This window comes from Thalassophryne amazonica, chromosome 22 (genome assembly GCF_902500255.1).
Source record: "Thalassophryne amazonica chromosome 22, fThaAma1.1, whole genome shotgun sequence".
Classification (NCBI taxonomy): Eukaryota; Metazoa; Chordata; class Actinopteri; order Batrachoidiformes; family Batrachoididae; genus Thalassophryne; species Thalassophryne amazonica.
In genome coordinates, this window is record NC_047124.1 from 1,005,649 (window position 1) to 1,033,022 (window position 27,374).

Here is a 27,374-nt window from a genome sequence, read left to right on the forward strand (position 1 = left end):
ACAGGATCACATGAAGCTCACACAGACTGGGGTTTTATTTCACAATGAAGAAAGTACGAGACTTCAGCTTCAGAGGGCCGAGGTGGACCAGAAGGTGGTGAGAGAACAGCAGCGCCAGACCACAGCAGCAAGGGGTGGCTTCTTTTGTTTGTGTTTTTTTTGTTTGTTTGTTTGTTTTGGGGGGGCTTTATATTTTGGGCACAGATTGCCCTCACGTGAGAAAACTCTGACATGACATTTTAAGCCCCAAAACAGCACGGCTCACTAAAGCATCAGTACAGAAATTGTGTCCACAAAGTGTCGAGTCAAAGCCCAACTGTGAAACCTGGAGTCTCACACACCTTTTCAGGGCCGCCAGCCAGGTGGGTTTTTCCTGCAGAGGTTGTGTTCATGAGAAAAGCAGCACTTTTTCTGCAGCTTTACAATGGGACACATTAGTGTCAGATGTCAGTTTTTATAACCACAGGAGGAGGCGGGGCCAATACTGTAAAGAAATTTGTGAAATGTGTTCTGCACATTACATGAAGACAGACCAAGTTTTTTGTGCTTCCAACATTGGCTGTCATTTCCAGAAAAAGACTGAATTTTCAGATTTGGAACAAGGCTCAAAGCCATTTTCTCAGCTGCCTATCGACCTTACAAATCACCTTCTCTGAAAAGCACAAACTCTGGAAATTTTAACTCCCGATATCACACAACAGTTCTGGGGTGTGGGAGTACAACATCACAAAAATGACATTCAAAATAGAAGGCCAAAGTAAAATACATCTGGCAGCAAAATGTTTGATCTGGGATAAGCGGATGAAGATGTATGTATGTATGTTTGGTGGGCCAATTTTAGTTACAGTCTGTGGACCTTGTGAAACTGCCTCACAGGCCAGATCGGAGCCCCGGGACCACCACCTTGAGAACCACTTAAGTAAACACAGGATTTTGAAGCCTGCAGATTGCTCACAGCTATAACAGACGTCACCTGTTACATGTTTAGCTCTACCTAAGGTGAATCAGCTTCAAGTCCAGTCGTGAGCAGAAAGCTGGATTGTGGGACAAAAACAAAAAGCAGCGTGATAACAGCACCACACTTCCTCTTCTTGTGGTATTCTCACTCAGCATATGTAGGCTGTAGAGCTTCTGTTTCAGAGATAGATTAAATATCACACTCCTCCTCAACCAACAATCCTCACTCACCCCCCCAATGAACCCTGCTGATTCATGCAAAAAAAAATACAATAAAATAAAAAATAAAAATAAATTCTTCTCAAAGGACCTGTTGGCTGCTTCCACACGATCAGAGGTCTGAGCTTCTGAAAACATTTTCTTTTAGACAAACCTCTTATATATTTATATATATTTATATATATATATATATATATATAAATCAAGCCTATTTTGATGTGGTTTTAAACCAGTCTAAACCTGCACAACAGCTTAAACTACACTTAATCCATTAAAATACTTAGCTTTAAACAGTGCTGCTTCATAGCAGATTTAAACCAAATATTAACAGTTTAACTGGTTTTTAAAACATCCCAAAGAACAAAAAAACAACTATATTCACAAAACTAGTTTGGACAATTTTGCAAAAATCACCTAAATATCAAGAACTGGATCTCTGAGGCTTGATGAGGATATAAGCGTCTTTTACTGTTATTTTCACATTATAGGCAAAATGTTAGATGTTTTGTTTAAAAACAAAAAAGTTTAAATAACCATATTAGTTAAAGCTCTTGTGATGTAACACACACACACACACACACACACTTTAACACTTGAAATCTTCATGCTTTAAAAAAAAATGGCACTCTGAGGACATAAACCCACCAACAGAAAAATGACGTCTGTGCCAATTCCACAAATCAGACTCAGTTTAGGGTTTTAAAATGTTGGATGTTGTGTCTGACAGGTTCAAGTTCGAGGGCAAGCGATGACTGATGAACAAAATCACGGTCAAAGTGAAACTTTACCAAATGATGAAGATGTCCTGTAATAACACGTTCGGTGTGTGGTCCGTGTCAAACGCACGCTGGACTGGCGGCGCCCACCCGTCTTATCATGTGTGAGCAGCTCAGTTATCGCCGGTTTTCTACTATCGCATTTCTTCAGCTGCTGCGGAGAATCATTTACAGCGGAGCAGCGGGGGAACACGGCCATGCTAACTGCTGACACGCTCGTTTGCCATGACGTCGCGTTTTGCTCATGTGGTTCTGGTACCTGAGTTTTACCAGCAAAACAGCAGTATGAATTGTGGGTAATGTGGACGGATGACTGACAGCTTTGCGGTTTGAAATATTTCACACCATAAACGAGATGCAACAGATCAGTGGATACAACGCGCAGAAAGGGGTCAGACAGTGCGTCTGTGCTCAGTGCTTGCTGAAAGCAGCCGGATTCAGGTTTGAGTCCGACTCAGTGCTTTTTCTGTCGCTCTCCTCCTCTTCGTCTCCGAACGTTTGCTCTTGCATGGCGATGAGTGCATGCGAACGTGCCGCCACCTGGGTGGCGAGAGCCGAGCTGAAGCTGAGCGCCTCTGAGCCATGGATCTCTGTCAGTCTGTCCATCATGGAGACGACTGGGACTCGAGCTTTCAGGAAACAGTCCAGACCGTTCTGCCCCTCCTCCTCCTGTACCCCATCATACTGGTACAGCTCAGCTCCACCTCCTCCCACCGTGGTCAAAGCACCTCCCACCGCCTGCTCCTCCTGCTCCAAACCACAGCTGAACTCCATCAGCAGATCCACAGAGGGGTCAGGTGTCACTCTGCCACCTTTTCCTTCCTCCCACTCTCCATCATTTCCCAGAGTGCACTCCAACAGGTGGTTTCCTTCTTCACCGCCACTTTCTGGTGATGGTTCTGAACTCCCACGGTGAACAGAAGGTGTCACAGCGGCTGTATGAGGACAAAAAGCATATGGTCAGGATGGACTCATACATATTAAATGCCTGATTGGCTACAAGGCAGTGACACATCCAGCCAATGAGAAAACAGGCATCACTCATTTATGACAATCCAGTTTAAAATGAAACAAGTACCTCAAATATACGCAACCACCCAAAAGTCTGGAAAAGGCCCATAAAACGTAACTTTTTCTTCATGAAATCACGTCTCACCATGAGAGGAATAATCTATGATTCAAATTTGTAAAGATTTCATCCAATGCAGAATTATTCACATTTTTTTATGTTGAACTCTAACCTCTAGGATTGTGAAAAGAGGGTCATGCAGGAAAAAAATAATAAATTATGTGGCATATCATATACTGCAATGGGAGAAGCCTGTGATAAAACATTTTCTTGTCTTTCTGCAAATACAGTAGCATTATTTGCAGTTCCTTACAATGCTGAACTTTGACCTCTGTGACCATGAAAAGGATACGAAGTTGAAAAAAAAAAAATCATAATCTAGAATGCATCATTAGAGGAAGCCATGATAAAATTTTGGTGATGTTCTAGAGTAATCACAATCGTTTCAAAATAGCGCCCTCTAGTGGCTAAGATTAGAGGTCAGTAAGGTCATTACATCTGCCAAGTGAGATAACGGTAAAGGAACCTGTAACTAAAGTTATCGCACAGCAAAGGAAGTATTTACAGACAGAAAAACAAATACAGATATCAGTGTGCAATTTTTTTTTATGTATTCTACAATTTTTCAGTCAGTTTAAAATTTAAAACACTTGATTCAAAGACAGGGCACTATTGTGACACCTATAAACATAAACTTAAATTTGTTCCTTCAGCATTATGATTTCTTCTTGCACTGGATATTTGTAGATCAGTTTAAAGAAAACTGCCATTTGTAACAAGCTTCGGTTGGACTTTGTCCACAGAATGATGTCATCAGTTAATTTGGACCTTGGTCGTTGAACAACAGCTGCTTCCGCTTCATCCTTTCCCCCTCTGAGGCACGGAAGCCCAACACAGCTTTCAGCTCCGAGAGGACACGCCCAGACTCCTCCCTCTCCCGCCGGTGGCGTTCCCGTTCATCAGGTGACATCATGTCACACCAAGAACCTTGGCCTTCACCGTCGGAGTCTGAATCGGACACGTAGGCCTCCCACTCCTGGTTCCAGAACAGGACAGAGTGGCTCAGAGAAAAACAGTTCATAGAGCTCAGCATTAAAGACAGTGATAAGTGAGGAAAATAAGTATTTGAACACCCTGCGGTTTTGAAAGTTCTCCCACTTAGAAATCATGGAGGAGTCTGAAATTTTCATCTTAGGTGCATGTCCACTGTGAGAGACATAATCTAAAAAAAAAAAAAAAATCTGGAAATCACAATGTATGATTTTTTAAATAATTTATTTGTATGTTACTGCTGCAAATAAGTATTTGAACACCTGTGAAAATCAATGTTAATATTTGGTACAGTAGCCTTTGTTTGCAATTACAGAGGTCAGATGTTTCCTGTAGTTCACCAGGTTTTCACACAGTACAGCAGGGATTTTGGTCCACTCCTCCATACAGATCTTCTCTAGATCTTTCAGGTTTGGAGTTTCAGCTCCCTCCAAAGATTTTCTATTGAGTTCAGGTCTGGAGACTGGCCAGGCCACTCCAGGACCTTGAAATGCTTCTTACGGAGCCCCTCTTAGTTGGCCTGGCTGTGTGTTTGGGGTCATTGTCATGCTGAAGAACCAGCCATGACCCATCTTCAATGCTCTTACTGAGGGAAGGAGGTTGTTTGCCAAAATCTCACAATACATGACCCCATCCATCCTACCTTCAATACGGTGCAGTCGTCCTGTCCCCTTTGCAGAAGAGCACCCCCAGAGTATGATGTTTCCACCCCCATGCTTCACGGTTGGGATGGTTTTCTTGGGGTTGTTCTCATCCTCTAAACATGGTAAGTGGAGTTGATTCCAAAAAGCTCTATTCTGGTCTCATCTGACCACATGACCTTCTCCCATGCCTCCTAAGGATCATCCAGATGGTCACTGGTGAACTTCAAACGGGCCTGGACATGTGCTGGCTTGAGCAGGGGGACCTTGCTGCCCTGCAGGATTTTAAACCATGACAGCATCATGTGTTACTAATGTAATCTTTGTGACTGTGGTCCCAGCTCTCTCAGGTCATTGACCAGGTCCTCCTGTGTAGTTCTGAGCTTCTCAGAATCATCCTTACCCCACAAAGTGAGATCTTGCATGGAATCCCAGACCGAGGGAGATTGACAGTCATCTTGTGTTTCTTCCACTTTCTAATAAATAATCATAACAGTTGTTGTCTTCTACCAAGCTGCTTGCCTGTTGTCCTGTAGTCCATCCCAGCCTTGTGCAGGTCTACAGTTTTGTCCCTGGTGTCCTAGACAGCTCTTTGGTCTTGGCTATGGTGGACAGGTGGAGTGTGATTGATTGAGTGAACAGGTGTCTTTTATACAGGTAACAAGTTCAAACAGGTGCAACTAATACAGGTAAAGAGTGCAGAATAAGAGGGCTTCTTAAAGAAAAATTAACAGGTCTGTGAGAGAATTCTTGCTGGTTGGTAGGAGGTCAAATACTTATTTGCAGCAGTAACATACAAATAAATTATTTAAAAAAAAATCATACATTGTGATTTCTTGATTTTTTTATTTTTTTTTTTAGATTATGTCTCTCACAGTGGACATGCACCTAAGATGAAAATTTCAGATCCCTCCATGATTTCTAAGTGGGAGAACCTGCAAAATCGCAGGGTGTTCAAATACTTATTTTCCTCACTGTAAATACATAAAACAGCCGGATCCGCTCACGTCGTTCACAGTTTATTGTCAAAGTCTCAGAGTGTAAATTGCAGCACAACATGTGTCCTCCGTGGGCCGACGTGGATCTGGACTTTAACATCAGGTGAAACAATACAGTTTAAACTCAGACGTTGACCCATGGGGGACCACAGGTTCTAGACGTGGCTGTTTTGTACTGTATACGGAGGACGGCTGACTTTTGGGGAAAACCAGTTATGCTACTTTTTTTTTTTTTTTTTTTTTTTACAGTACTGACAGAACAATTCTTAGCTTTTCTGAAAGTCTTTACTGAAGGCTAATCGGTTTTCAGCTGTGTTCAAATTTTTGTTGTTTAAGCATTTCTGGAGCTGCTTAACCAGAACAATCTTCCATGTAAAGAAATGATGAAATATCTGAGGTTTCTGTTGGGACTCAATTCTACTGTTCTGTCCGGAGTGTGAACATGTTTAATTCTGGGTTGGGGTCACTTCCAACAGCAAATGTCCAGATTGAATCTGCTGTCTGGGATGTCAGAAGACAGACAGACTGATGAATTCTGTCAGGTCTGCAGCAACCTCACAGGCTTTTATTTTAAAATACAGGCTCTTATTGTGGAAGTGTGACAAGAAACAGGCTTGTGTGTTTTCAAAATGAATGATTTCTCAAAAGATATTGGTCCAATTACCTTACTGTTTTCATGACTTGAATCCTCATGAAAAAATACACAGGTTTGCCAAAGAACGACAGTGATGCTCCGGATACACAAACCACACAGAGGCCACCGCCCATTTGATTATATGGAATTGCAGCACAGTTGCTGTAGATTAGCACCAGATGAACATCCAGGTGAATCCAGTGGACATTTGATCTTACCAGCTCCTCTGGCACGGGATCTCTGTCAGGATCAAAGGGTAGGATGGAGGAGGAGGAGGAACCTGGGTCCAGGAAGGTCACATGCTCCAGACCCTGAGTGATACCTGCAGTCACAGTGTTGAATGCTATAACAGAAACAACCCCCCCACCCCCCACCACCACCACCACCAAAAAACAAAAAAAAAAAACAGGTTCTCCTCTAGGAAGCTGAAGGAAAACAATTCTTCACTCACTCAACTTCAAGCACTTCTTCCAATTAAAGCCCCTTTCACACCGGCGTAAATGTAGAATTGCGTATGTGGCGTATCGTTCTACGCCACATTAAGCAGCTCTACCCACCCAGTTTAGCAGCTCTACGGTGAGCTTTGCTTTGTACGCAGTAGTATGCTGAGGTCTACAAGCAGAGAACACAAAATATTAAACCTGTTTAATTTTTTTCTGCGTTAGCGCGCTGCTGCAGGGTTCTAGCTAGAATAAAATTTTAGCATAGTGGTAATGTCGAGGGAGCGTAGCGAGCGAGGGGTGCAGAGCTTTGAAAATTTAAGCTAAAAATTGGCCATTCTTGGGGTACCCAAAGGGGAAAATTGTACTTTTTACACTATGTAGTCTTACTGGATAATTTTCTTACCTTTGCATCTTAGCAGTGTGTTACCTCCACAAAGGACTTTGTCAGAAGATATTCAAACTCAGACACAACCAGGAATAGAGATTAAAAAAAAAAATGTTTATTGAAAGATACACAGAACACCATTTGATTTGGTGTTCAAACTCAAAGAAGACTGTACTGACTATAACGCCTTTTTTATACTATATGTTTCATGTTTTGTATGTGATGGTGTCTATTTGGACGTTGGAGTCTGCAATAAAGTTTGATGATGTTTGTCTTCATCTCAAAGCAATTTCTGTCTGCTACTTACACAAAGCTCACATCACAAATGTACACTTCTATGAAGTTGACTGTGTGTTTGCTCTCTCCTGCTCTGAAAGCACTTTTCACAACTCCAGGCTTATTTTACACTCTGAGGAGTGGCTCCTCCCCCTCGCTCCATGATATGGTAAACGTACCACAGTGAAAGAGCTGGCCACAGATGATCCAGTAACATTCACAGCCAAGCTAGTGGAGCAACCCTGTACTCAGACACTTCTTTGTTCGACCATGTGAGATTGTCTGAGAGGCCCTCGGTCTGCTCACTTTTCAGTGACGCTGTGCGTAATGGTGCAGGGCGCATTTGGAGCAAACAGCCAGGGGGCTGTTATTTTCTCATGATCGGTCACGTCCGTTTCCTCGCGATCCCTGCTGGCTTCCTCACCATCAGGCCTGTGGTTTTTCCCCCGATACGGCCCGTCGTCACAACCAGGCTCGCCAGCTTAGTCACCATCAGATTCATTCAGAGTGGGGCTATCGGATTTCCTCTGCAAAACTGGTCTGAAATACAATGCGATACTACACGTGCCTTTGTTGTTTCTACGCTGTTTCGATGCTAGGGATAATACTGACACAGATCACGCAGTAGCCAGAAGACGGTGCGTTACAAGAAGAAAATCGGCAATGCACTCACTTGAGTACCTGATGTGTCGAGGAATAACCCACGCCTACGCTGTATTGAAAATAAGCGTAACGGTCCAAAATTATAGCGTAATGGACCGTAATGCAAGTGTGCACTAGCTAGAACCCTGCGCTGCACGCAGAAAGCACAAAGTTTTAAGCGGGTCTGTGCATGACGCAGTTCAGGTAAGGTGGCGTTTTTTTCTTCGTTTTCGGTGTTTTTGTTGATTTTCGGTTTGTTTGTTTTTTTTATTATTTTGGACTGGTTTTGCGTGTGGTTTTGTGTGTTTTTTGCGGTGGGTTGTGGCGCGGATGGCGTCTGGGCCGCCGCCAGCCCTCTCGCTCCGTCACGGGGTGAGGGTGGTCCCGGACCCGGCTGTGTCTGTGGAGGATATCCTCCTGGCTGTGGGCGAGCAGGTTGGACATGAGAACTTAACGTTTGCGTCCAGGATGAACAGAGCCGTGGTGGTTTTTCTGTCGGAGGAGCGTTTCTCTGCTCAGCTTGTTGAAAGTGGGGTTTATCTGGATGATTCTTACCTCCAGGTTTCTCTTCTCTACACTCCGTCCACAAAAATCATTATTTCCGGGGTTCCTCCGTTTGTTTCAAATGAGGCTCTCAGTCAGGAGCTGCAGAGGTTCGGAAAGTTTGCCAGCGGTTTTAAGACAATCGGACTGGGCTGTAAGAGCGAGAAACTTCACCACGTTCAGTCCTTCCGTCGTCAGGTGTTCATGTTCCTGAACTGTTCCACCCAGACTCTGGACGTGTCCTTCAGAGTCAAACATGAGGACTCTTTTTACATGGTTTATGCCAGTTCAGGAAGCATGAAGTGTTTTGAATGTGGGGACGTCGGTCACAAACGTCTCGCATGTTGGCACAAACGCGATCTTTCTGGGGTGTCGGTATCGGCCGCCCCAGGTCCAGTTCCGGGGACTTTGGCCTCGGGGACCCAGTGTCGGTGTCTGGTCCGGGGGAAGGGCCCAGAGTGCAGGAGGAGGTCGTTTCTCCACAGCAGGGTGTCTCTGAGACTGAAGCTGTCAGTGTAACTGTTGGTCAGCTGACAGAACATTCTGGGTTGGCTGATGCTGGTGACTGACGGTTCTGTGGTCGGTCCAGTTGATGTTTCTGTCTCTCCTGCTGTGGTCGACGCTGATGTTTCTGCTGCGGCTGAGTCCTCGGTCACTGTTGGACAGGGTGAACGGGCTGAAGGGGAGACACCAGTCCCAGCGGACCCCCACTGAGTCAAAGCATTAATGATGATAACATGGATTATGATTCAGATTCCAGCATGTCCACCACCGGTTCCTTCTCTCACAGCAGTGATCTGTACACACTGCAGGACATCAACAGTTTTCTGGACGACTCATTTGGTAAATCAGTGAAAGTTGCAGATTATTATTTTCCCGACAACGTCGGCATACCAGGGATGTGGCTGTTTGAGGAGCCTCTTTTCTTCAATGACTTTGTTTGCTCTCCTGGTTTGTCGTCTGCCACTCTGCGGTCCCGCTTGAGGGTGGCGGGGTGCACCAAATTGGGCCATCTACTGCGCACGTCTGTTGGGAGCCTGGCGGAGTCATCGGGAGTTCGGTCTTCCAGGATGCTGCTCAGGGTGTTGGAGGAGGTTTGTGCTTCCCTGCCAGGGCCCCACAGAGCGTTTGCTGAGAACCGTACTCTGTCTGACCAGTGGGATGATGAATGTGAGTACGTGTTCCCCTCTCTGACTGTCTCGCCTGCTGTGGGGGCGTGGTAGGAGGAGCAGGGGGCTCTCCTGTCTTTCAGGTCACCTGTTTTGGGAGAGTTTGAGAGTATCGGCAAGAAGGCTCTCTATTTTACCTGTGTCAAAGTGTCACGCTTACTCTCTTTGGCAGGGTTGGCGGCGTCGAAGTGGTCAGAGTTTTTTGGTGCCACCTTGTCTCCTGTGGGGTGCTGGCAAAGCCTGTACAAACCCCCAGTCGACAAACGCACGGGGGACCTCCAGTGGAGGATTGTACATGGGCTTCTGGCTACAAACGGGTATCTGGCGCACCTGGATCCAGGGGTTGATGGGGTTTGTCCTTTGTCCATTTAGGGAAACTGTTCACCATGTTTTTGCACAGTGTCACCGCTTATCAGGGCTGTTTGGGTTGTTGGGGAGGTGGTTTCGTGGGTTTGGGTTGTTGTTCACTATGGACTTGTTTATTTTTTGTCCAAAATATCGCGCACAATCCAGGAGGTTGCATGTGTTGATTAACCTGCTTTGTGGACTTGCCAAGTTGGCCAACTGGAAGACTCGGAAAAACTGTTTTAGCTCAGGGGTCAGTGGACCCTGAGTTTATGCTGAAGGGATGCTTGGCAGCCCGGATCAGAGTGGACTTACAGTTTTATGCTCTAACTGATAACATGGACACCTTCAGAGACACATGGTGCATAAATGATGTTCTCTCATCTGTGCAAAACGGGAGCTTGGTGCTCCGTTTCTGATGCCTGTCAAAAAAAAAAAAAAAAAAAGTACGATGGAAGTGATGTAACTCAATTGTTGTGAATAAAGCTGTGTTTTAAAATTCAAAATTCTCCCTCGGTCTCTCTCTCTCTCTCTCTCGGGGGGGGGGGGGCACAGCAGATTCTGATCTTTGTGATCTGTTTCATGCGGACAGACTGTTTCATTCACACATGGATTAAATATTACTTGTTCGCTTCAGTCCAATCCATCATCACAGTCTGAGGAACACTGTATCCACATAAACCTCCTGATTTTGGAAAACAACATCTGAAAATATTTTTAATTCCTGTCATGGCTGGAAACGTAGCATTTTAAAAGAAGTCCCTCTGTGTTTTTTCTGCTCCAGGTGCATTGTCTCAGAGGATGCCAGTGTCACGCTCTGATCACATCTGGTCAGACAGAAGCGCTGTGGTGATTAAACTTTTAAAGCACTCGACCACGATCAGGTCTGATCAAACCTGAATAATGGCAAATGGACTGCATTTATATAGCGCTTTTCCATCTGCATCAGACGCTCAAAGCACTTTTACAATAATGCCTCACATTCACCCCGATGTCAGGCTGCTGCCATAAAAGGCGCCCACTACACACCGGGAGCAATGTAATAAGCACTGTGACTCTTTAAAAGCGCTGTCGCGATCATCAGACCACGTGATCGATCAGTTCCTGAAGCACTGTGATGACTTTTAAAGCGTGGTCGCTGTTGGTGTGATCAGACATCTGATTGTGGTCGACTGGCGCTAAATCATCACAACACGTCAAGATTCAGGTCATCACAGACCTGATTAGATCAGCGGACCTGATCAGGAGGCAACCAGCCCTTTAAAAGTTTAAAGAGCACTTCATTCACGGCAGCGTGTCCCCACACCCAGACTTATCAGCATTCTGTACACAATGAAAATGATCCACCAAGACAAAAAATAAATAAATAAAATCATGTTAAATGACTCTGTTTCTGACTTGCACCACACTGTGCAGTACCGACCTGAACCACTCGGTGGAACACGGGGCTGTCAGCAAAAGCTGGACGTCAAGATGTGACAGCTGCATTAATTTATGACAGCGTTTTCAATAAATGCTTTGACAGAGCAATCATACTCAACAATAAGCTAGTCTAGGAATGCAACCATATGCCATCACACACCAGCCTGCACAGGGAACAGACTCTGAACTTTGTGATCTGATTATTGGTTAGGGTGTGTGTCGGAAAACCTGAGTGCTGTTTACTTTTCATGAACCGTTGTGAGAATGGAGCGCACGTCCACAGAGGCAGAAAATAGCAGCTATGGCTACACACGTGGCAGTAATGCAACTGTAAAAACCTCATGATACAGTCCACTGTTTCCAAGCATGCGATGTGTTCTGCACAGCCGGCAGGAGGGAACCGAAAAAGGGTTGAATAGTGGCAAGGGCTACACGCATACATTAAAAGCAAACATACCCAGCTGCAAGTAAATGTACGAACGCAACAACATGCGATTACACAGGAAAGGAGTACGCGTGCATTTCGCGCATACTCTAAACGCAACACAGTGCAACTCCACGTTTGCGCCGGTGTGAAAGGGGCTTAGGAGTCATGGGGGAGAGGTGGGGTACACTCTGGACAGGCCACCAGTCTATCACAGGGAACTGCATTTTATTGTTTGGAGCTTGCTGACCTGCACAGGTGCCGGCCCGTCTCAACATACGCTCCACCTGGCAGACTGTGTCCTCCCAGCAGCCGGCGCTGGCCTGCATGTGTGGCTGGAGCTGCTGCAGCCGCTCACTGAGGTCCTGGTAGCCCTCAAAGGTCAACTCCATCGGATCTTTGGAGACCATCAGCTTCTCCAGGTCATCCTCCAGGATGATCATCCTGACCATCACAAACAGAAGAGATGCAGGAATGAGGATGCAGAATCACCCAAAGAGCAGAATTCAGCGAGTTTGACATAACATGGACATAGCTGCATAACAGATGAGTGTAGAATAAAGCAGCTTCTGAGTCGAGGGATGTGCGCCTCTCACTCGCTCAGCAAGGCTTTGAGGTGCAGCTGCAGGCTGCGGATGGATGTGTGCAGGGTGTTGAGTTCTCGACACTTCTCCCTGGCTCGTCCCATCCTATCAGAGCACGAAGTCCTCGGCTGGATCTCAAAGTGACGGTGGAAGTTGTAGCTGCGCTGCACTTCACTGAGGCAACCGGCCAGAGCGTGACTGAGGGGTTCCGTTACCGTGGCAATGGACCGGTGCAGTGCAGGCCGAGGAGTCCTGTCTCCTTTGGACTCTGATTCCTCTGGCTCCTCTAATCGGCATGGAGACAGAAGAAGAGCCAGTCGACGGAAACATTCAGAGCTTTGTCCCACCCACAGCTGGAACAGCATCTGCAAGAGAAAGCAGCTGTAAATGTAAGTGTTGTTGTGGATAGTAAAGAAATCATCCTCCACTGAAATGTTTTACTGCAGACATTGTTGATTTTTCAGTTAAACCGAAATCAGCCAAACCTACATTGTGCTATATCACCAAAAACCTACTATACAGTCAATTTTTTCTACCTTTAACAAGCCAGAATATTCAGATATGCCCGCTTGTACATTAGTGGAAGAAACTGTAACTGAGCTGAAAACAAAAATTATGAATAAAATTTAAAAATAAGCAAATGTAAAATACAAATCTCACCCTACTGCTTCATCTCAGGCAGCTTTGATGGCTGCTCCTGTAAGTGAGCTGCGATCTAAATAGCAATACATCATGATCAGGTGCACCAGGCTCTTAAAGGGATCAACATTGCAATTTTTGGCATTGACAGTACAGTATAGGGACAGAAAGCGGGGAAATGGAGAAAGGGGAAGATATGCAGCATGTGGCACACCCTCAGAAATATAAGCTGGCAGATCACACCTTGTGGCATAACATTCACTTTGTCTCCCAAGCCACCCATGCACCCCAATCAGGGTGTTTTTTTTTTTTTTTTTATCTTTTTCTACAAAATTCTGACAAGATTTCCAAACAAATGCAGCATTGTGCTAGTTATCAAAGTGCTACACCAGGATATAGGCCCTCCATTATCCTCATCTTCCTCAAAGGTCTGACACTCAAAGGTAAATAGGTGATTCTGTCATATGGTTTAATACTCCCGCCACGATGAAAACTTTGGAGTACCACTTCCTCCCTTCACTCCAGGAAACCTGGCGACCTTACTTTGAGAGCAGGCAGGCTGTAATCATCGGTTAGCTCCTGGGCCTCTTCATCACCAAGGTGCTCGATTCCCAGGCCGAGCCCCAGCTCCTTCAGCGGCACCGCAGACACATAGTTGGTCACATTGTCAGTCTCAGAGTTCAAAGGGAATGTTGGCAGCAGTTAAGGACACATTATGCTTCTGAGAAATCAATGCGTGTGCCTGCTGAATGGTGCATACATTAAGGACACTTTTCCAGTTGTTGATCCTCTTTTACAGAAAACAGTAACTCACAAATTTATGGATGAATTTGTGCAAATGGTTTTGTAGCTGTAGGTCTCAATAGCACAAAGGATCAATTCTAAAATCATATCAGAGGAGGTCCTGAGATCTCGAAAGCTTCAATCCATACGTGTGGCTCTGCATTTAAAGGATATGCCTTGAGCATGTGACATGTGGCTCTGCGCGTGGCTCTGAAGGCAGAACGAAGCACCCAGTACAAGGCCTTCCTCAGTCCAATCAGCTGGTGGCCACGCGGCACCGCCCCCGGCCCGGCCCTGCTAAAGGAGCTGGCCGCACTCACCCTGTCGAGCAAACTTGACACGTGAAATGTGATACAACTGTGGAAACGTCTCAAAGAGGCAGGGGGACACAGGCAACACTGAACACCACAGTGCTAATGACAACACACAAGACATCTGCACTATGGAACACCTACTTTAGTGAACTACCAGTTTTGACAAACACATGAGATTAGCAGGAAATAACACATGGGATGTCAACTCACACAGCATCTTAAAGGAATGTGAACTACAAAGTTCTTCTGCACACAAAGAGATGGCAATAGTCAAAACAAGGACAATCTTGGGACAAAGTATATATATATATATATATATATATATATATATATATATGCACACACAAGGTTGGGTAGGATTACTTTGAAAGAATACATGTGGATTACATGTATGTATGTACATACATTTGGATTACTTGTAATCTGATTACTTTTGGATTACATTTCAAAGTAATCCTACCCAACCTTGTGTGTGTGTGTGTATATATATATATATATATATATCTACAACTAACAATTATTTTCATAGTTCGTTATTTTTACTATTGGCATATTTTCCAGAATACAAGTTGCACCTTGTTTCTGTATGTTAAACTCACTGTGTAACACAGCGTTTTCCTGGGCATGAGATTAGCAATGGACATGAACTCAGTGTAGCGCATGTGCACAACACAGCATGTGCTGTTACTTAACACAGGGACTTTAAAATTTCAAAAATAAGCAAGATGGACAAATAAATGTGTGTTGGACAACATACTGCATGTTATTTGATGCAGCTTCAACAAAATAAATCATCAGATGGCCACAGATTTCCAGCCCATAACATTGGAAATAGTTTTTTTTTTTGTTTGTTTTTTTTAAATCAGCTCTTTAATTTGGGATTTTTATGCATCCTTTTTTTCCTTTTCTTTTATTGTTGTTTATGCACCAATGACACCATATCAAATTCCTTGTATGTGAGAACCTACTTGGCAATAAATCTGATTCTGATTATGATTGTTGTTGGGTACTTTTATTATCAGCATTTATTATTTTATTGTTGGAATTTATTTTGTTTATCATTTTGATTCCTTGGAAAGCCTTATATAATGTTATTATTAATAAAGAATGTGTGATTTTTCTGTATATATGTTGCACCAGAGTATTAGTCACAGGATCTCCCAAACTAGTAAAAACGAATAAATAAAAATGCAACTGAAGTATTTTGGAAATACAGCAGTCAATGTTTCAGTCTAGTACAAGGCCTCATCTACACAATACTTTACCAAAATCCAAACACTTTAGTTTTTGTTTTTTGTTGGGTTTTTTTTTTTTTTTTGGGGGGGGGGGGGATTTGACAACCATTGCAAACCAGTTTCTGAAATGTAGCCAGTTGGGATTGAGTTTAAAACAATCTTCTTTTTCTTCTGATTAATTATTTTAGTACTGAAAAAATAAAATAAAATCAGACACAAAATAAGGAATGAAGCACGTAAGCAGTCCATGTGTAGATATGAACACATGTACACTGGGCGATAGGTAGAGATTCAACGTGCACACTTACAGTGTGAACCCTCTGGAGATGACCTCTGTCTCCTGGACCAGCCGCAGGGCTTTGCGCGACAGGCTGGTCAGGCTCTTGTCTGTCTGGACGAGAGTCTGAAGTTCCAGGGCTCTGGTGTGGACGGCTCTCTGCACACAGGCTCGCCTCCACAGCATGGCAGCCCTCAGCCCCACCCAGCCCAACAGAGCCAGGCCCCACGGGACTGCAGCCAGCGACCACAGTCCCCCAGAGATGGAGCAAAGACCCAGCAGCACTGCAGCCAGGCCTACCAGTCCGGCCATGTCCCTGGTTGAACAGAATACAGCTCAGCTTTTATTTGAGTTCCAATGAATTAGACCATCAGTACAATGGGCCTCAACAACAACAACAACCACATAAAGAAACATCAATGCTGGGAGATTCAGTGGTGCTGTGACACTGCTATGAAACCCAGCCAGCAATAGAAGAAGACACTTCACTTCCTTTACCGCTGACTAATAAAGTGACGTGCCTGTGCCTGTTTTTCTGTCTGTTTCTGAACATCCACATCCAAACACCACCAACAGATGTATGCAGTGGAAAACGTTCACACCCACTTTCTAATCCTATTGGCTCAACCAATAGTTTGCAACACTTTTACCAAAACTGGTATCCAACGTTATCCAAAGCTGGGTACAATGAGGGCATGCCAAGAAATTGGAGTGATAGAGGAGTGACAGAGTTAATAAATGGAAAAGTTTTGACCGTTGACATATTTGGTCTCCAAAGTAACAGTCAAACAAAGTCAATATCCACTGGACTCTATGAACATATTAACCCCCTAACATGATAACTAAGCATAACAGAAGGTTCAAAGTATTTCCTGTCAACTCAACCAATAATTTGCATCATTTTTCACCAAATTGGAGCAACTTTAACTTTTAACCCCAGTAGAAAGTGAAATTGACCTTTGTCACCATTTTTTGCCATTTTTACCCCATAACATTCAGTCGCCATTTGTGATTGAATGTTACTATTCATTTTTATAATCTTTATGATCAGACAGATAATGTAGTATACTTTTCAATACGATGATTTTTTTCAAATTTGAATCCTGTGTAATCCTTCACTGACCCCTATCTGCCTACAGCTACCACCCTGCAACAATCATCAGAAGAGAGGGACAAAGTCACTGTCAAGTCATTCTCAACTCATGAATCTGCAAGTCCCAAGTCAAGTCTCAAGTCAACTTGCAATCAGTTGGTCATCATTATGACTTAAGACTTGCAGATTCACGATTTGAGAGTGACTTCGTCCCTCCTCTGGTCATCATACACATTTACAGTGGCTTGCAAAAGTATTTGGTTAGTTAGTTAGTTATTTGGTTATTGCAATAACTGATTATTTTTCTATCTATTTAAACCAGGTCCAATTTTATTAATCTGGCTGTTGAAGTTACAACTCAGCTCTGAGGCCACTTGAGGCCATAGGCTCACTTTTTGGTGCATCAATAATGCATTTTTCACTGTGCTTTTTGTAACTGTACCATAATGAGGGGCTGGCGATGAAACCTGGTCTGGGCAGGGCATTCACAAGGCTGGGGGAGCCAGAGGGTGACGAGCTCAGGGTGAGCAAGCTGGGGTCTAACAGCTCGATCAGCTCCACATCCTCCTGCAGCAGCACATCTTGGTCCAGAATGCACCTCACCGAATACTGGCCAAACACACAGTCCTGCACAGTAGGGAAAAGCAACTGAAAATGGGCTGAAAGAGAACAAATGCCTTCAAACATTAAAAAAAAAAAAAAAAAAAAAAAAAACAGCAGCAATATTTCGTTTATCTTTTCAGTTCAGTGTCAACATTCCTTTCCAATTTCCATGATAAAAACTTACCAGCTGTTGCTCCACTTTACAACCTGCAGCCTCCGGGTTCATCAAGCTCCATCGCTGCAAGGTGTTAGCCAGCCTCCATAACCACCCACCCTGCCAATTACACACACACGGTAACACGCAACTACAAACCATAAAGGTTTTTAAATTTTATGGAGGATTTACTGGGTGCTAAAGACTGAAACATGATATTCCAGATTAAAATACTTTCCAATAAACACTAAAATGGTCAAGCATTTGGCTTCCTTTAACATTCAAGCAAAGCATTCATCATAGTGATGAAACTAAAACTCTTGGGGTGATCTCTGATCCACAGTGTCTTGATTTAAAACATTAGAGAGATTACATCAAATGCCTTTCTCCAAAAATTTACTCTAATCAATCCATGAGATAAAACAAAAATAAAATAAAACAAATAACTCAGAAACACCGGTTCAAGCTTATGTTTCATCTATAATTGATTACTGTAATGTTTTCTTTTCTGGCTTTCTACACACACATTTTAGCTTCCTTGAGGTCAGATATTACAGTTCTGCTGTTAATATAAAATTCTGAATGGTTGTGTTCCCTTTTGCATGTAGGGGGTGAGTGACAGAGAGAGAGAGGTCTAGACAGGCCCTCAGGCCAGTGCGTATCTGTGGAAACCGCAAAATGAAGAAAAATAAATACATACATTTTAAAAATAGGCCAGTATCAGGAGATTATTGATCATGACTAAGCAGTGTGTATGTATGCTGACCTTCTTTTATGGCTAAAGCATCATTAGTATAGAGGCTGCCATCATACTGATTACCAACTGGAGACTGGGTTTTACTAAACATTCACAAAATAAATAAATGAACCTCAACCGAAAGTGCAAGTGTGCAAAGAAGACCAGTCTTGGCAATCTCCCTCTGAAAAGTAAATTATATGTTGAATGGTCATTTATAATAATTCTGCATTTTATACAACACTTTTATCCAATGTGCTTTACAATGATGCCTCACATTCACCCACATACTAATGGAAGCATGCTGACATGCTGCACCATGCTCAAATGCACCCCAGGAACAATTTAGTGATTACGTTTCTTCCAGTATTTGGCACAGGTAACCACAAAGTTAGCTTTGATAACAGCTAATCAGCTAACTGAAAAGTTATCTTTTATAAAGCTAAATGATAAACCACCCAAACATTTATCGGAAGCTATGGCTAACCGATAACTGGCAACTTTCAAAATTGAGATTTAACACCATGACCACAAACCCAAACAATGAATCACCACTTCTGTCTTTGTGCGCTCTGCCCCCTGCTGGAAGCTCCTGTTTACTACGTATTTTACTCTACCGCAGCAAAAGAAGCCTGACCACCAGGTTGTCACAAAAAAAAAAAAAAAAAAAAAAAAAAATTATTATTCCTTAACAGGATACAGCAGTTCCGCTGTGAGGCAGCGGTCTTGGAAAATAAAGCAGTTTTGACTTATGTTTTTGACTTGCAAATCAAATTATTATGTAGAGAATAACTACACTAATGACAATTCTGTCATTTGTACAAAGTTAAAATATAACACATAACTTTTAATTTTAAATAATGCACTAATTCTGAAGTTTTGTAACAAACACACAGATGGCAAAGGGAGTATGGGTAAAATAGGCTCCGCTAACACTGATTGGTTGACTCATTCATTCTATGTAAAAACAACACGTTAGTGACGTGTGTGTTGTTTTACATATAAATGTGGTTTTGCAAAATATGCCATTTTTTCATATGAAAAAAAAAAACATTTGCAAAAGCCAAAAGTCAAGTTGTGATTAGGCAACCATCTGATATAACCTGATAATACTGCCATGAACACTACTGGCCAGTAGATGGCAGTAGAGACAGTGAAAACTTGCCAAAACAACTATTCCAAATAATCTGTGTCTGCTATGTTTAATCTGCATGGAATTTAATGAATGTAAACCAAATTTCAGACGTCTTGTATATATATTACTCTGGAACAAAGACAACAAACAGTGTTCTAAAGGACAATAACCAGGACATTATAGAGCAAACAGGAAGCGATTGCAGCTCACACTGTTTCCAATTGAAAATAATGGAGACGCAACCTGAGCTTCTTCTGGCATTTTTACATAACACAATAACAACATCTATAAACCCAGAGAATATATACATGAGAGTTTTAGGCACAATATGCAAAGGGTTTAATGCTGTTGTCCATGTGGTGTTGGGGAAAGTGTAGTGACACGGACCCACAACAGGGGGCGCAAATGAACGGACAATGAAAGAGTCAAATATGAACACTTTACTGTTGTGAATGAGCACAACACAGAGGAATGTGAAATTTTACAGACAGTCAATAACAAGGGTGACGTGTGGGCAGGCTCGAGGATAGAAGACGTCTGTCCTGAGATGAACCGGAACCACACGATTTCCTCCGCCACCGAACCCGGAGAATACTGGAGCCGCCAAGTCCCGAGTCCCCAGGTGGCCACCGTCTTCGAAGGTCGGATCTGGTTACTGCTGCAGGGAGCAGAGACAATAAGATATGGGTGTGTGCACACCCAGTAGCAACAACGGTGGGAATGCCACCTCCACCTCTAACACACACTCGTGCAGCTCCTGTCTACCCACTTATCTGGTAGAGGTGTGCAGCGGAGCCGTTGCTGGACACACCGAACGCCGGTCTCACAGACACGGAACACCACAGGAAAACGGCTGCAAAAAAGAGTTCAGACTGATACCCAGTTCACTTTCAAGGCTGAGAATACTACCTGAACGGTTTGACGATATCTCAGCGATGAGGTGGAGATGACGTCCGGGTTTTATGGAGTGAGATGATGAAGCATGAATGAGTGACAGCTGTCAGGAGATAATGAGTGACAGCTGTCACCCCCGGCTGTGTCCGTGGCGGAAGCGCCCTCTCGTGCCTGAAGCCCGCACTTCAGGCAGGGCGCCCTCTAGTGGTGGGCCAGCAGTACCTCCTCTTCTGGCAGCCCACACAACATGTGGAGCCTGATCAGAACGTCTCAAATGCATTTCTTCTGTCATGAACTTTTACAGTACCCATAATGCACTGTGCACACACCATGCCCACACTAAAACCTTTAAAAGTAGTGTAATACTTTAAAATTAAAACATACAGCTGATATTTTTACTTTATAAAACAGACGTGATGTTAATTTAAATAACTTGTCCAAAATAAGTTAGGTTACAATTTTAACCATAAGTTAAAACTGTATGCCTCTGGATGACTTGAGTGATATTGCTGGCTTGTTAGTAGGGAGTCAAGAGAAATGGTCTCATTTTGTTTGTGTTCTGTGACCAGTTCACCTCTGATTGCAGAGGATAGAGCGGTTTCTCCTGAAACTAGCTCTTCGCTGTTTGTAGAAGATAGAACTGTACGTCTGCTACAAAACATTAACAGGTAGGCTCTAAAATCTTTGATATCAGGCTTTAAAATGTTTATTAACTGTTAAAGCTTTATTCACTAAGCTTGCAATAATATGTTAGCGGTCTAAAAATTATCGGACCAAAATTTATCAGAGGCTAATTGATCCAATGATGGTTTTCAAAGTTATCTGAAAAGCTAATACAATAATGAAAATGTTAGCTTTGATAATTAGCGGTTAGCGGAACTGTGCCCACCACTGGGTTCTTCCCCAAATCAAATGGAGGATCCTCTTGTATTGAGCCCATCACTTTTACAAGTTGAACAACACCCCCCCACTTAAACATCATATACAGTCCCTATTAAAACTACTCACATAAAATCCAAACACAAAAGATCAGCTTTCAAAAACAAAACAATTTCATTGTTCAACTTTAAAAGGAAGACATGACTAGTGAAGCAAGAGACAAAACTGTTGTATGCAGAGTTTCTCCAATCATCAAGACTGAAGCTTGTAGTTCTTTCAGCATCTTGATGGCTTCCCTCACTAGCATCCATCATGCACAGATCCTCTGTTTGTGAGGACAACCTGGTCGACACAGATTTACTGCACCATACTCTTGAAGGTACATGCTACAATTGTGCTAGCTGCTACAGCTGCTGCTCAAAGGCACCGGGGAAGTAGAGAAATCTTGTAATGGCAAGAGCTGGCCTCTGGCGGTGCTGTCAACAAAGCTGGGATCCCAGAGAACAAGGTATTTGCCTTTGCTCCAACTTTGCCTGGCCTTCAGGAACCCGGCTGAGGAATGACGAGCCAAAAGCTTTCCTGTCTCATCCAAATCTCTCATCCTCAAACTGCTTAGAATAACAGCACGCCAGAGAGGAAGCATGACGGGTGTGGAAAGTTCCCGAAGCAAGTCGTTTCCCGTCACAGGAGGATGAAGAGAAGGAAAAGAAACAAGTCATGTGCCGATGAGACTGATGTGACCTGTTAATGCAAGCAGTCTTAAAAGTATTATAAATCACAGCACAAATCCTAAGAGCATGCAAACAGAGCATGTGACCTCTATAGTCACCTTTGGCCGAATATTATTAAATCAGAACTGCTTTCTTTCTAAAAAGAAAGTAAATGCAATAACCTGTATTTGTACATATGGAGGCATATCAGGGATATCTTGTCACACGAACGCAAAGCATAGATGATATCCAGAGAACATCACTGTCTGTGGTTGAGGATGTGCCAATACTAGAACTGGGCAACGATTAAAAATTTTAAATCGCTATTAATCACACCGTTATACGCAAAATCCAAAAATGTCGGCATTAATTAATTAATTAATTAATGTGCTAACGCGATAATAACGCGTTAACTTGCCCAGCCCTAGCCAATACGCATCACCATCTGAGTCAATATTCAGATTATTCTCTGAGTGCACACACTGCCCCTGGTCAAAGACACAGACTGTTCATAATCTGTGTGTCTGTGTACACAACTCAAAAATGACTCTTCTGATGGAGTTGCAAATTTAATCAGCTTGAGTTGCAAAACAATAATTTTTTTGAGACGACCTCACAATAGCCAATCAGAAAATGGATAATTCCTTTTCCCCAGATGCCACCATGGTGACCATGGTGGCTTTGCAAAACATGGCGGCTTAGAATTGGAGTTTTTAATATCTCAGTAGCATTTATGACATTAGTTTCTTAGATAAAGGAGGATACTCACATGATGTTTTTGAGAAAAACTGCCTGCAGAATTCAAGCCTCCTTCTGACTCGCCACCCTCCTCCTCCCGCACAGCCGTTGGACATGCCTCAAAGTCTGTGTGCCCGAGATCATGCAGGTACTGGAAAAGAGGAGAATTCTGTAAAGAGAAAGAAAGATAACAAATAAGACAGCATCAGACGGATGGAGTCGTGGACACATGCTACCTTCTGTACCACTGTCCCAAAATGGTGTATCGAACCCACGCCAGACTTAATGAACTCCCAGATTATGAGTCAGCCTGCGTCCGACATTTTGACTTAATGGAAAATTAAAGCACATGAAAGACAATTTAAAGAAGATTGTGAATGTGGTTCAGCTGGCAGAGTAGGTTGTTCAGAAATCACAAGGTCACTGGATTAATACCTGACTGCTTTTTTTGTATTAAAGACATTACATTATTATGCTCATTTCAGTTGATCTTACACAACTTAAACAAAACAAGGCATCCATAGGATAGCAGTGTCTCGATGCCATCAGCTTGACGTCACTACATCGATGACATCAGAGGTCGAATACTTTTCATAGCCCCAGAGTACAGGCGTCTATGCAGAAAGACTGACTTCAACATCTCATATTAGTTTCTGAGATATGGACATTAATGACCTCTGTTCGGACCTTGACATGGCCTGTGCTGCAAAAGGATGGTCCACTCAAATTATCATTAAGTTTGTATTCAATTAATTGATTCAATTTTATAATAGTGCCAACTCACAACATAAGTTGTCCCAAGGCACTTCAGTTTTATTAAAATTGTTCTTTGCATTTAGAGACACTGCTGTAGAAAGACAGACAGACAGACAGACAGACAGGGTCATTACAGAAGCCTCTTTCTACACAGTTCTGAGGCAATAGGCCGTTTTTACTTTCTCAATGCACATGCTCAGTAGTGTGTGAATCTTACGTAAGCATGAGCTCCCGCCTCCACTGTCGGTATGAATTGCATATTCATCCAAAACGCGTATATGTAGCAGTTCTTGTACGTATCTTGTTCCACAGGGAACTGTTCTACTACGATTGCCCACGATCCAAAAAAGTGCTAAAACAGGATGAAATTACTTAATCCGACTTGTCTCCTAACAAGCTAGTTTATAAAACAAATGTAAAGAACTGCGCCCTCTGCCAGAAGTTCAGCCGTTAACAGTTTTTACTGTTTGCAAATGCCTGAAAAATACTGATTTGATGTTTTCTTTTCATGATGATTGGAGAAGGACACTTTAATGTTTTTTGATGGATGAATAGAACATTGTGTTTTTATAGTGTTCTGTACTCTGCCTGACAACGCTTTGTGATGGAAAAGTCCAGTGTTTTTCCGGCTTTCCTCCCAAAAACAACTACTGTGTGTGTGAAGCACATTTGAATTAAGACATTAAATGTAGTTTCACACAATATATTTTTACTGTTGTAATACTGAATGATTTCATGAATAAAGCTGTGACAAAAACGTGAACAGGATTACAGCTGACGGCACCAATGTTATCTACTAAATATTGTCTTATTGTTCTGACTGTCCCATCTGGGACAAGTTTAAGGAACTTTGTCCACCTTTCTTTGGGCAAGTCACAGGCATTTTTCACACATTGGGTTCTTTCACCCTTGAGATGGATCAGGCAGGGGTCCAGTGTAAAACCTCACATTGCTAAATCACTACGGCATCACAACAAGCACAAAGTCTGCACTAACCTGCAGCTCCCTGGCCAAACATTAGTAAACTATTATTGACAAGAGAGCTTTTCTGCAAAGGCTTTGATCCCAAAGACCAACCTTCTTGGGGTTGCTATGTGTAATGCATATATCACTTTTGATAACAATTGTGCCAGTACAAATGAAGTGATCTTGTTCACAAGTGAAGTGCTGTATGACTGACTGACTGACTGACCCACTGGCTGCGCTGTAGGAAAAACTGGAGCTCCGTGCAGACCGGGTGAGATCACTCACCCGCAGGGTTGGGAGGGTTACTTTAAAAATATATTCTGATACAGTTACTAGTTACCTGATGAAAAATGTAGTCAGTAACGTAATCCAAGTACCATAATATTAAAGTAATGTAATTTGATTACTTTCAATTACTTCTGGATTACTCCAATATCAAATATGCTAATACAGACAAACTAAATATAAATAGTCTTGACCACATAGTACAGTTTATTAAGCAAAAATAAAACTTTCTTTTCCATGGCATACTCTGTTTTACTTCACATTATGAATTAAGAGCACCACAATATTGTTTTAAACACACCCAGTGTTCACCTGCTCAATTTTCAACAAAAAATGCCAAACAAATGAAGGATAATGAAAACTCAGGCGTGTGCGGATGAATTTGTAATTAAAAGTGGCAGAACAATATACAAAACAAAAAAAAAAGTCTGCTACTTGTTCAGTAAATTCGCACCATGTTTAACATATCAGTCCACTTATTGAACTTTCAAAATAAGAACAAAAGCATAATGAAAACCATTAAGTAAATCCTGTCAGTAAGGAGGCGTGATCACCATTTTAATTCCGGGCAAGTTAGTGATTTGCGTGCACAGAATTCAAGAAACAGGTGGAATATGCCAGAAAGCTGCGCATGTTGGCAAAGTCACAAACAGAGGAACAAGGGAGACAAGATTTCCTTCCATAAGTAAGTGGTTTTGGTTCTTCTTGTCACTTTGTCCGTGATATTTGGATGATAAACAGCTGTATGTTTCCTGCCGTACCTGTGTCCCCCGATGACACGGACCATTAACTCTTCACTTATGTCTAGTTGATATTTTCCACTGCTAGACCAATGTCTAGTTAAAATACTTGTCGTTAGTGATTAAAATTGTTCGACAAGACTGGGGATTTTTTTAAATTTGCACCTTAAAATAATGAGATTATAATGACCCGCGCTGTGCCGCTCACAGTCACACCCACACATAGAGACGTGTACACACAGGATAATTGTGTAAAAATATAATTTATATATATATATATATATATATATATATATATATATATATATATATACACACACACACACACATATAAATAAATGTATTGTAATGGTTTTAGGAGCTGTGCTGCATTGAACAGCAGCTGCTGCAGCAGGACGCCTCAGCTCAGCAGCTTGAACAGCGCAGATCCATGTAACTTTCAACACTAATATTTGGGAATGTGTGAGTGTCAGAGTAAGTTTAATACTTTCCTGACATAATTTAATGTCATTTAATTTTACTGGCTCGATATCCAGATCAAAATGGCATTTTAACAGGTATTTTGCGAGCATTTTTCTGAGTGTGTTCAGTCGCGAATCTCCATTGAAAATGCATTAACATCCGGGTACTTCATCAATATTTTGCCGGTTAGGAGACGTCATGTCACTGTCCATGAAGGGACGTTTTCGTTTCAAAGAAAAAAAAACAAAATTATATACAGATATCATAAAATGCATTAAAATTGTAATCCTGCAAACTAATCCCAATTTTTACTAAATATACCTGTAATCTGAATACATCTTTTTTCTGTTACTATAACGGAATACAGTTACCTTTTTTTGGATCCTAATTACGTAATGCCGTTACATGTATTCCGTTACTCCCCAAGCCTGCTCACAAGGTCTGCACACAGATTTCTGTGGCCACTCCAAACAAACAGGCACAGTTGAAATAACAAAACAGAATTAATAGAATAAATCAAGAGAAAGTAATCATTAGTTGCAGGTGTAATTTATGGCCTATTTACATATAAAGAAAAAAAAAAGTAACTGGCCCCCACACTGAACCCTGAGGCACTGTCTTTAGGGCCAGATCGGAAATCAATGTGGGCAGTCATAATGTGCATCCTGACAGTGGATCAAATCAGAAAAGAACTGCTCAGATGTCTGTCATCTTAGCACAACGAATTCTGAAAAAAGCAGTTAGATGAGGGCTTGTTACTCACGCGCATTGTCAGATGAAGTGGCACTACGTGTTGTCATCACGCAGCTAGCTGCTGTGTTTTTTTCCACAGGTCATCCCCACCCACCTATAATCTGCAGCCCACTAAAAGCCGTCTCATGACCACCAAAGCTGCTTACAGCAGAAACATTAAAAACCAACCAAACAAATGTCTGGTGGCCTTGTTTCACTTGTGCAAATTGGCGCTTTTATATTATGAAAAGCTAGCATAGCCACTAGCTCTTTAAGCTTTTAGCTAACAGCTGTTCCACGAGACCTCAGCTAAAAACAACACATAAGTAGCGATAATAAAAACAATAAAACGCCTCATTACAAACCTCAAACACGACATCTTCATCAAGCTCCTCAGTCATTGCTCTCCGCCATTCACTCCCAGCCAGTTCTGCATTCTGAAGCTGGAGACAACAGCAGTTGAAGTGAAGTTGGTCGAGCCGGTTGCTATGCTTCAATTCAAACTACAATTCCCATGAGCAGGTTGCAGATATTTTTTTAATGTAACTTTATTGAAACACAGCAAACAAGCAATGTTCTCGAATCTAGTGATGAAGACCTAGAACTAATTTGCTTAAGTAAATAGACATATGTTACAATAATAATAAGCATAAATACAAATCACAC

General features: G+C 42.5%; 1 protein-coding gene across 1 annotated transcript; it reads right to left on the reverse strand.

Moving 5' to 3' along the window:
• Positions 1 to 1,377: 1,377 nt before the first annotated feature.
• On the reverse strand, positions 1,378 to 27,205 carry vezt (vezatin, adherens junctions transmembrane protein). Its single transcript, XM_034163155.1, has 12 exons — positions 27,074 to 27,205; positions 22,799 to 22,936; positions 17,706 to 17,795; positions 17,361 to 17,545; positions 15,857 to 16,141; positions 14,176 to 14,320; positions 13,760 to 13,909; positions 12,590 to 12,942; positions 12,244 to 12,437; positions 6,563 to 6,666; positions 3,850 to 4,057; positions 1,378 to 2,887 (listed from the first exon to the last, which is right to left on the reverse strand). Exons 1-12 carry the CDS (start codon positions 27,107 to 27,109, stop codon positions 2,364 to 2,366), a joined length of 2,412 nt encoding a protein of 803 aa, XP_034019046.1. The 5' UTR covers positions 27,110 to 27,205; the 3' UTR covers positions 1,378 to 2,363.
• Positions 27,206 to 27,374: the final 169 nt, after the last annotated feature.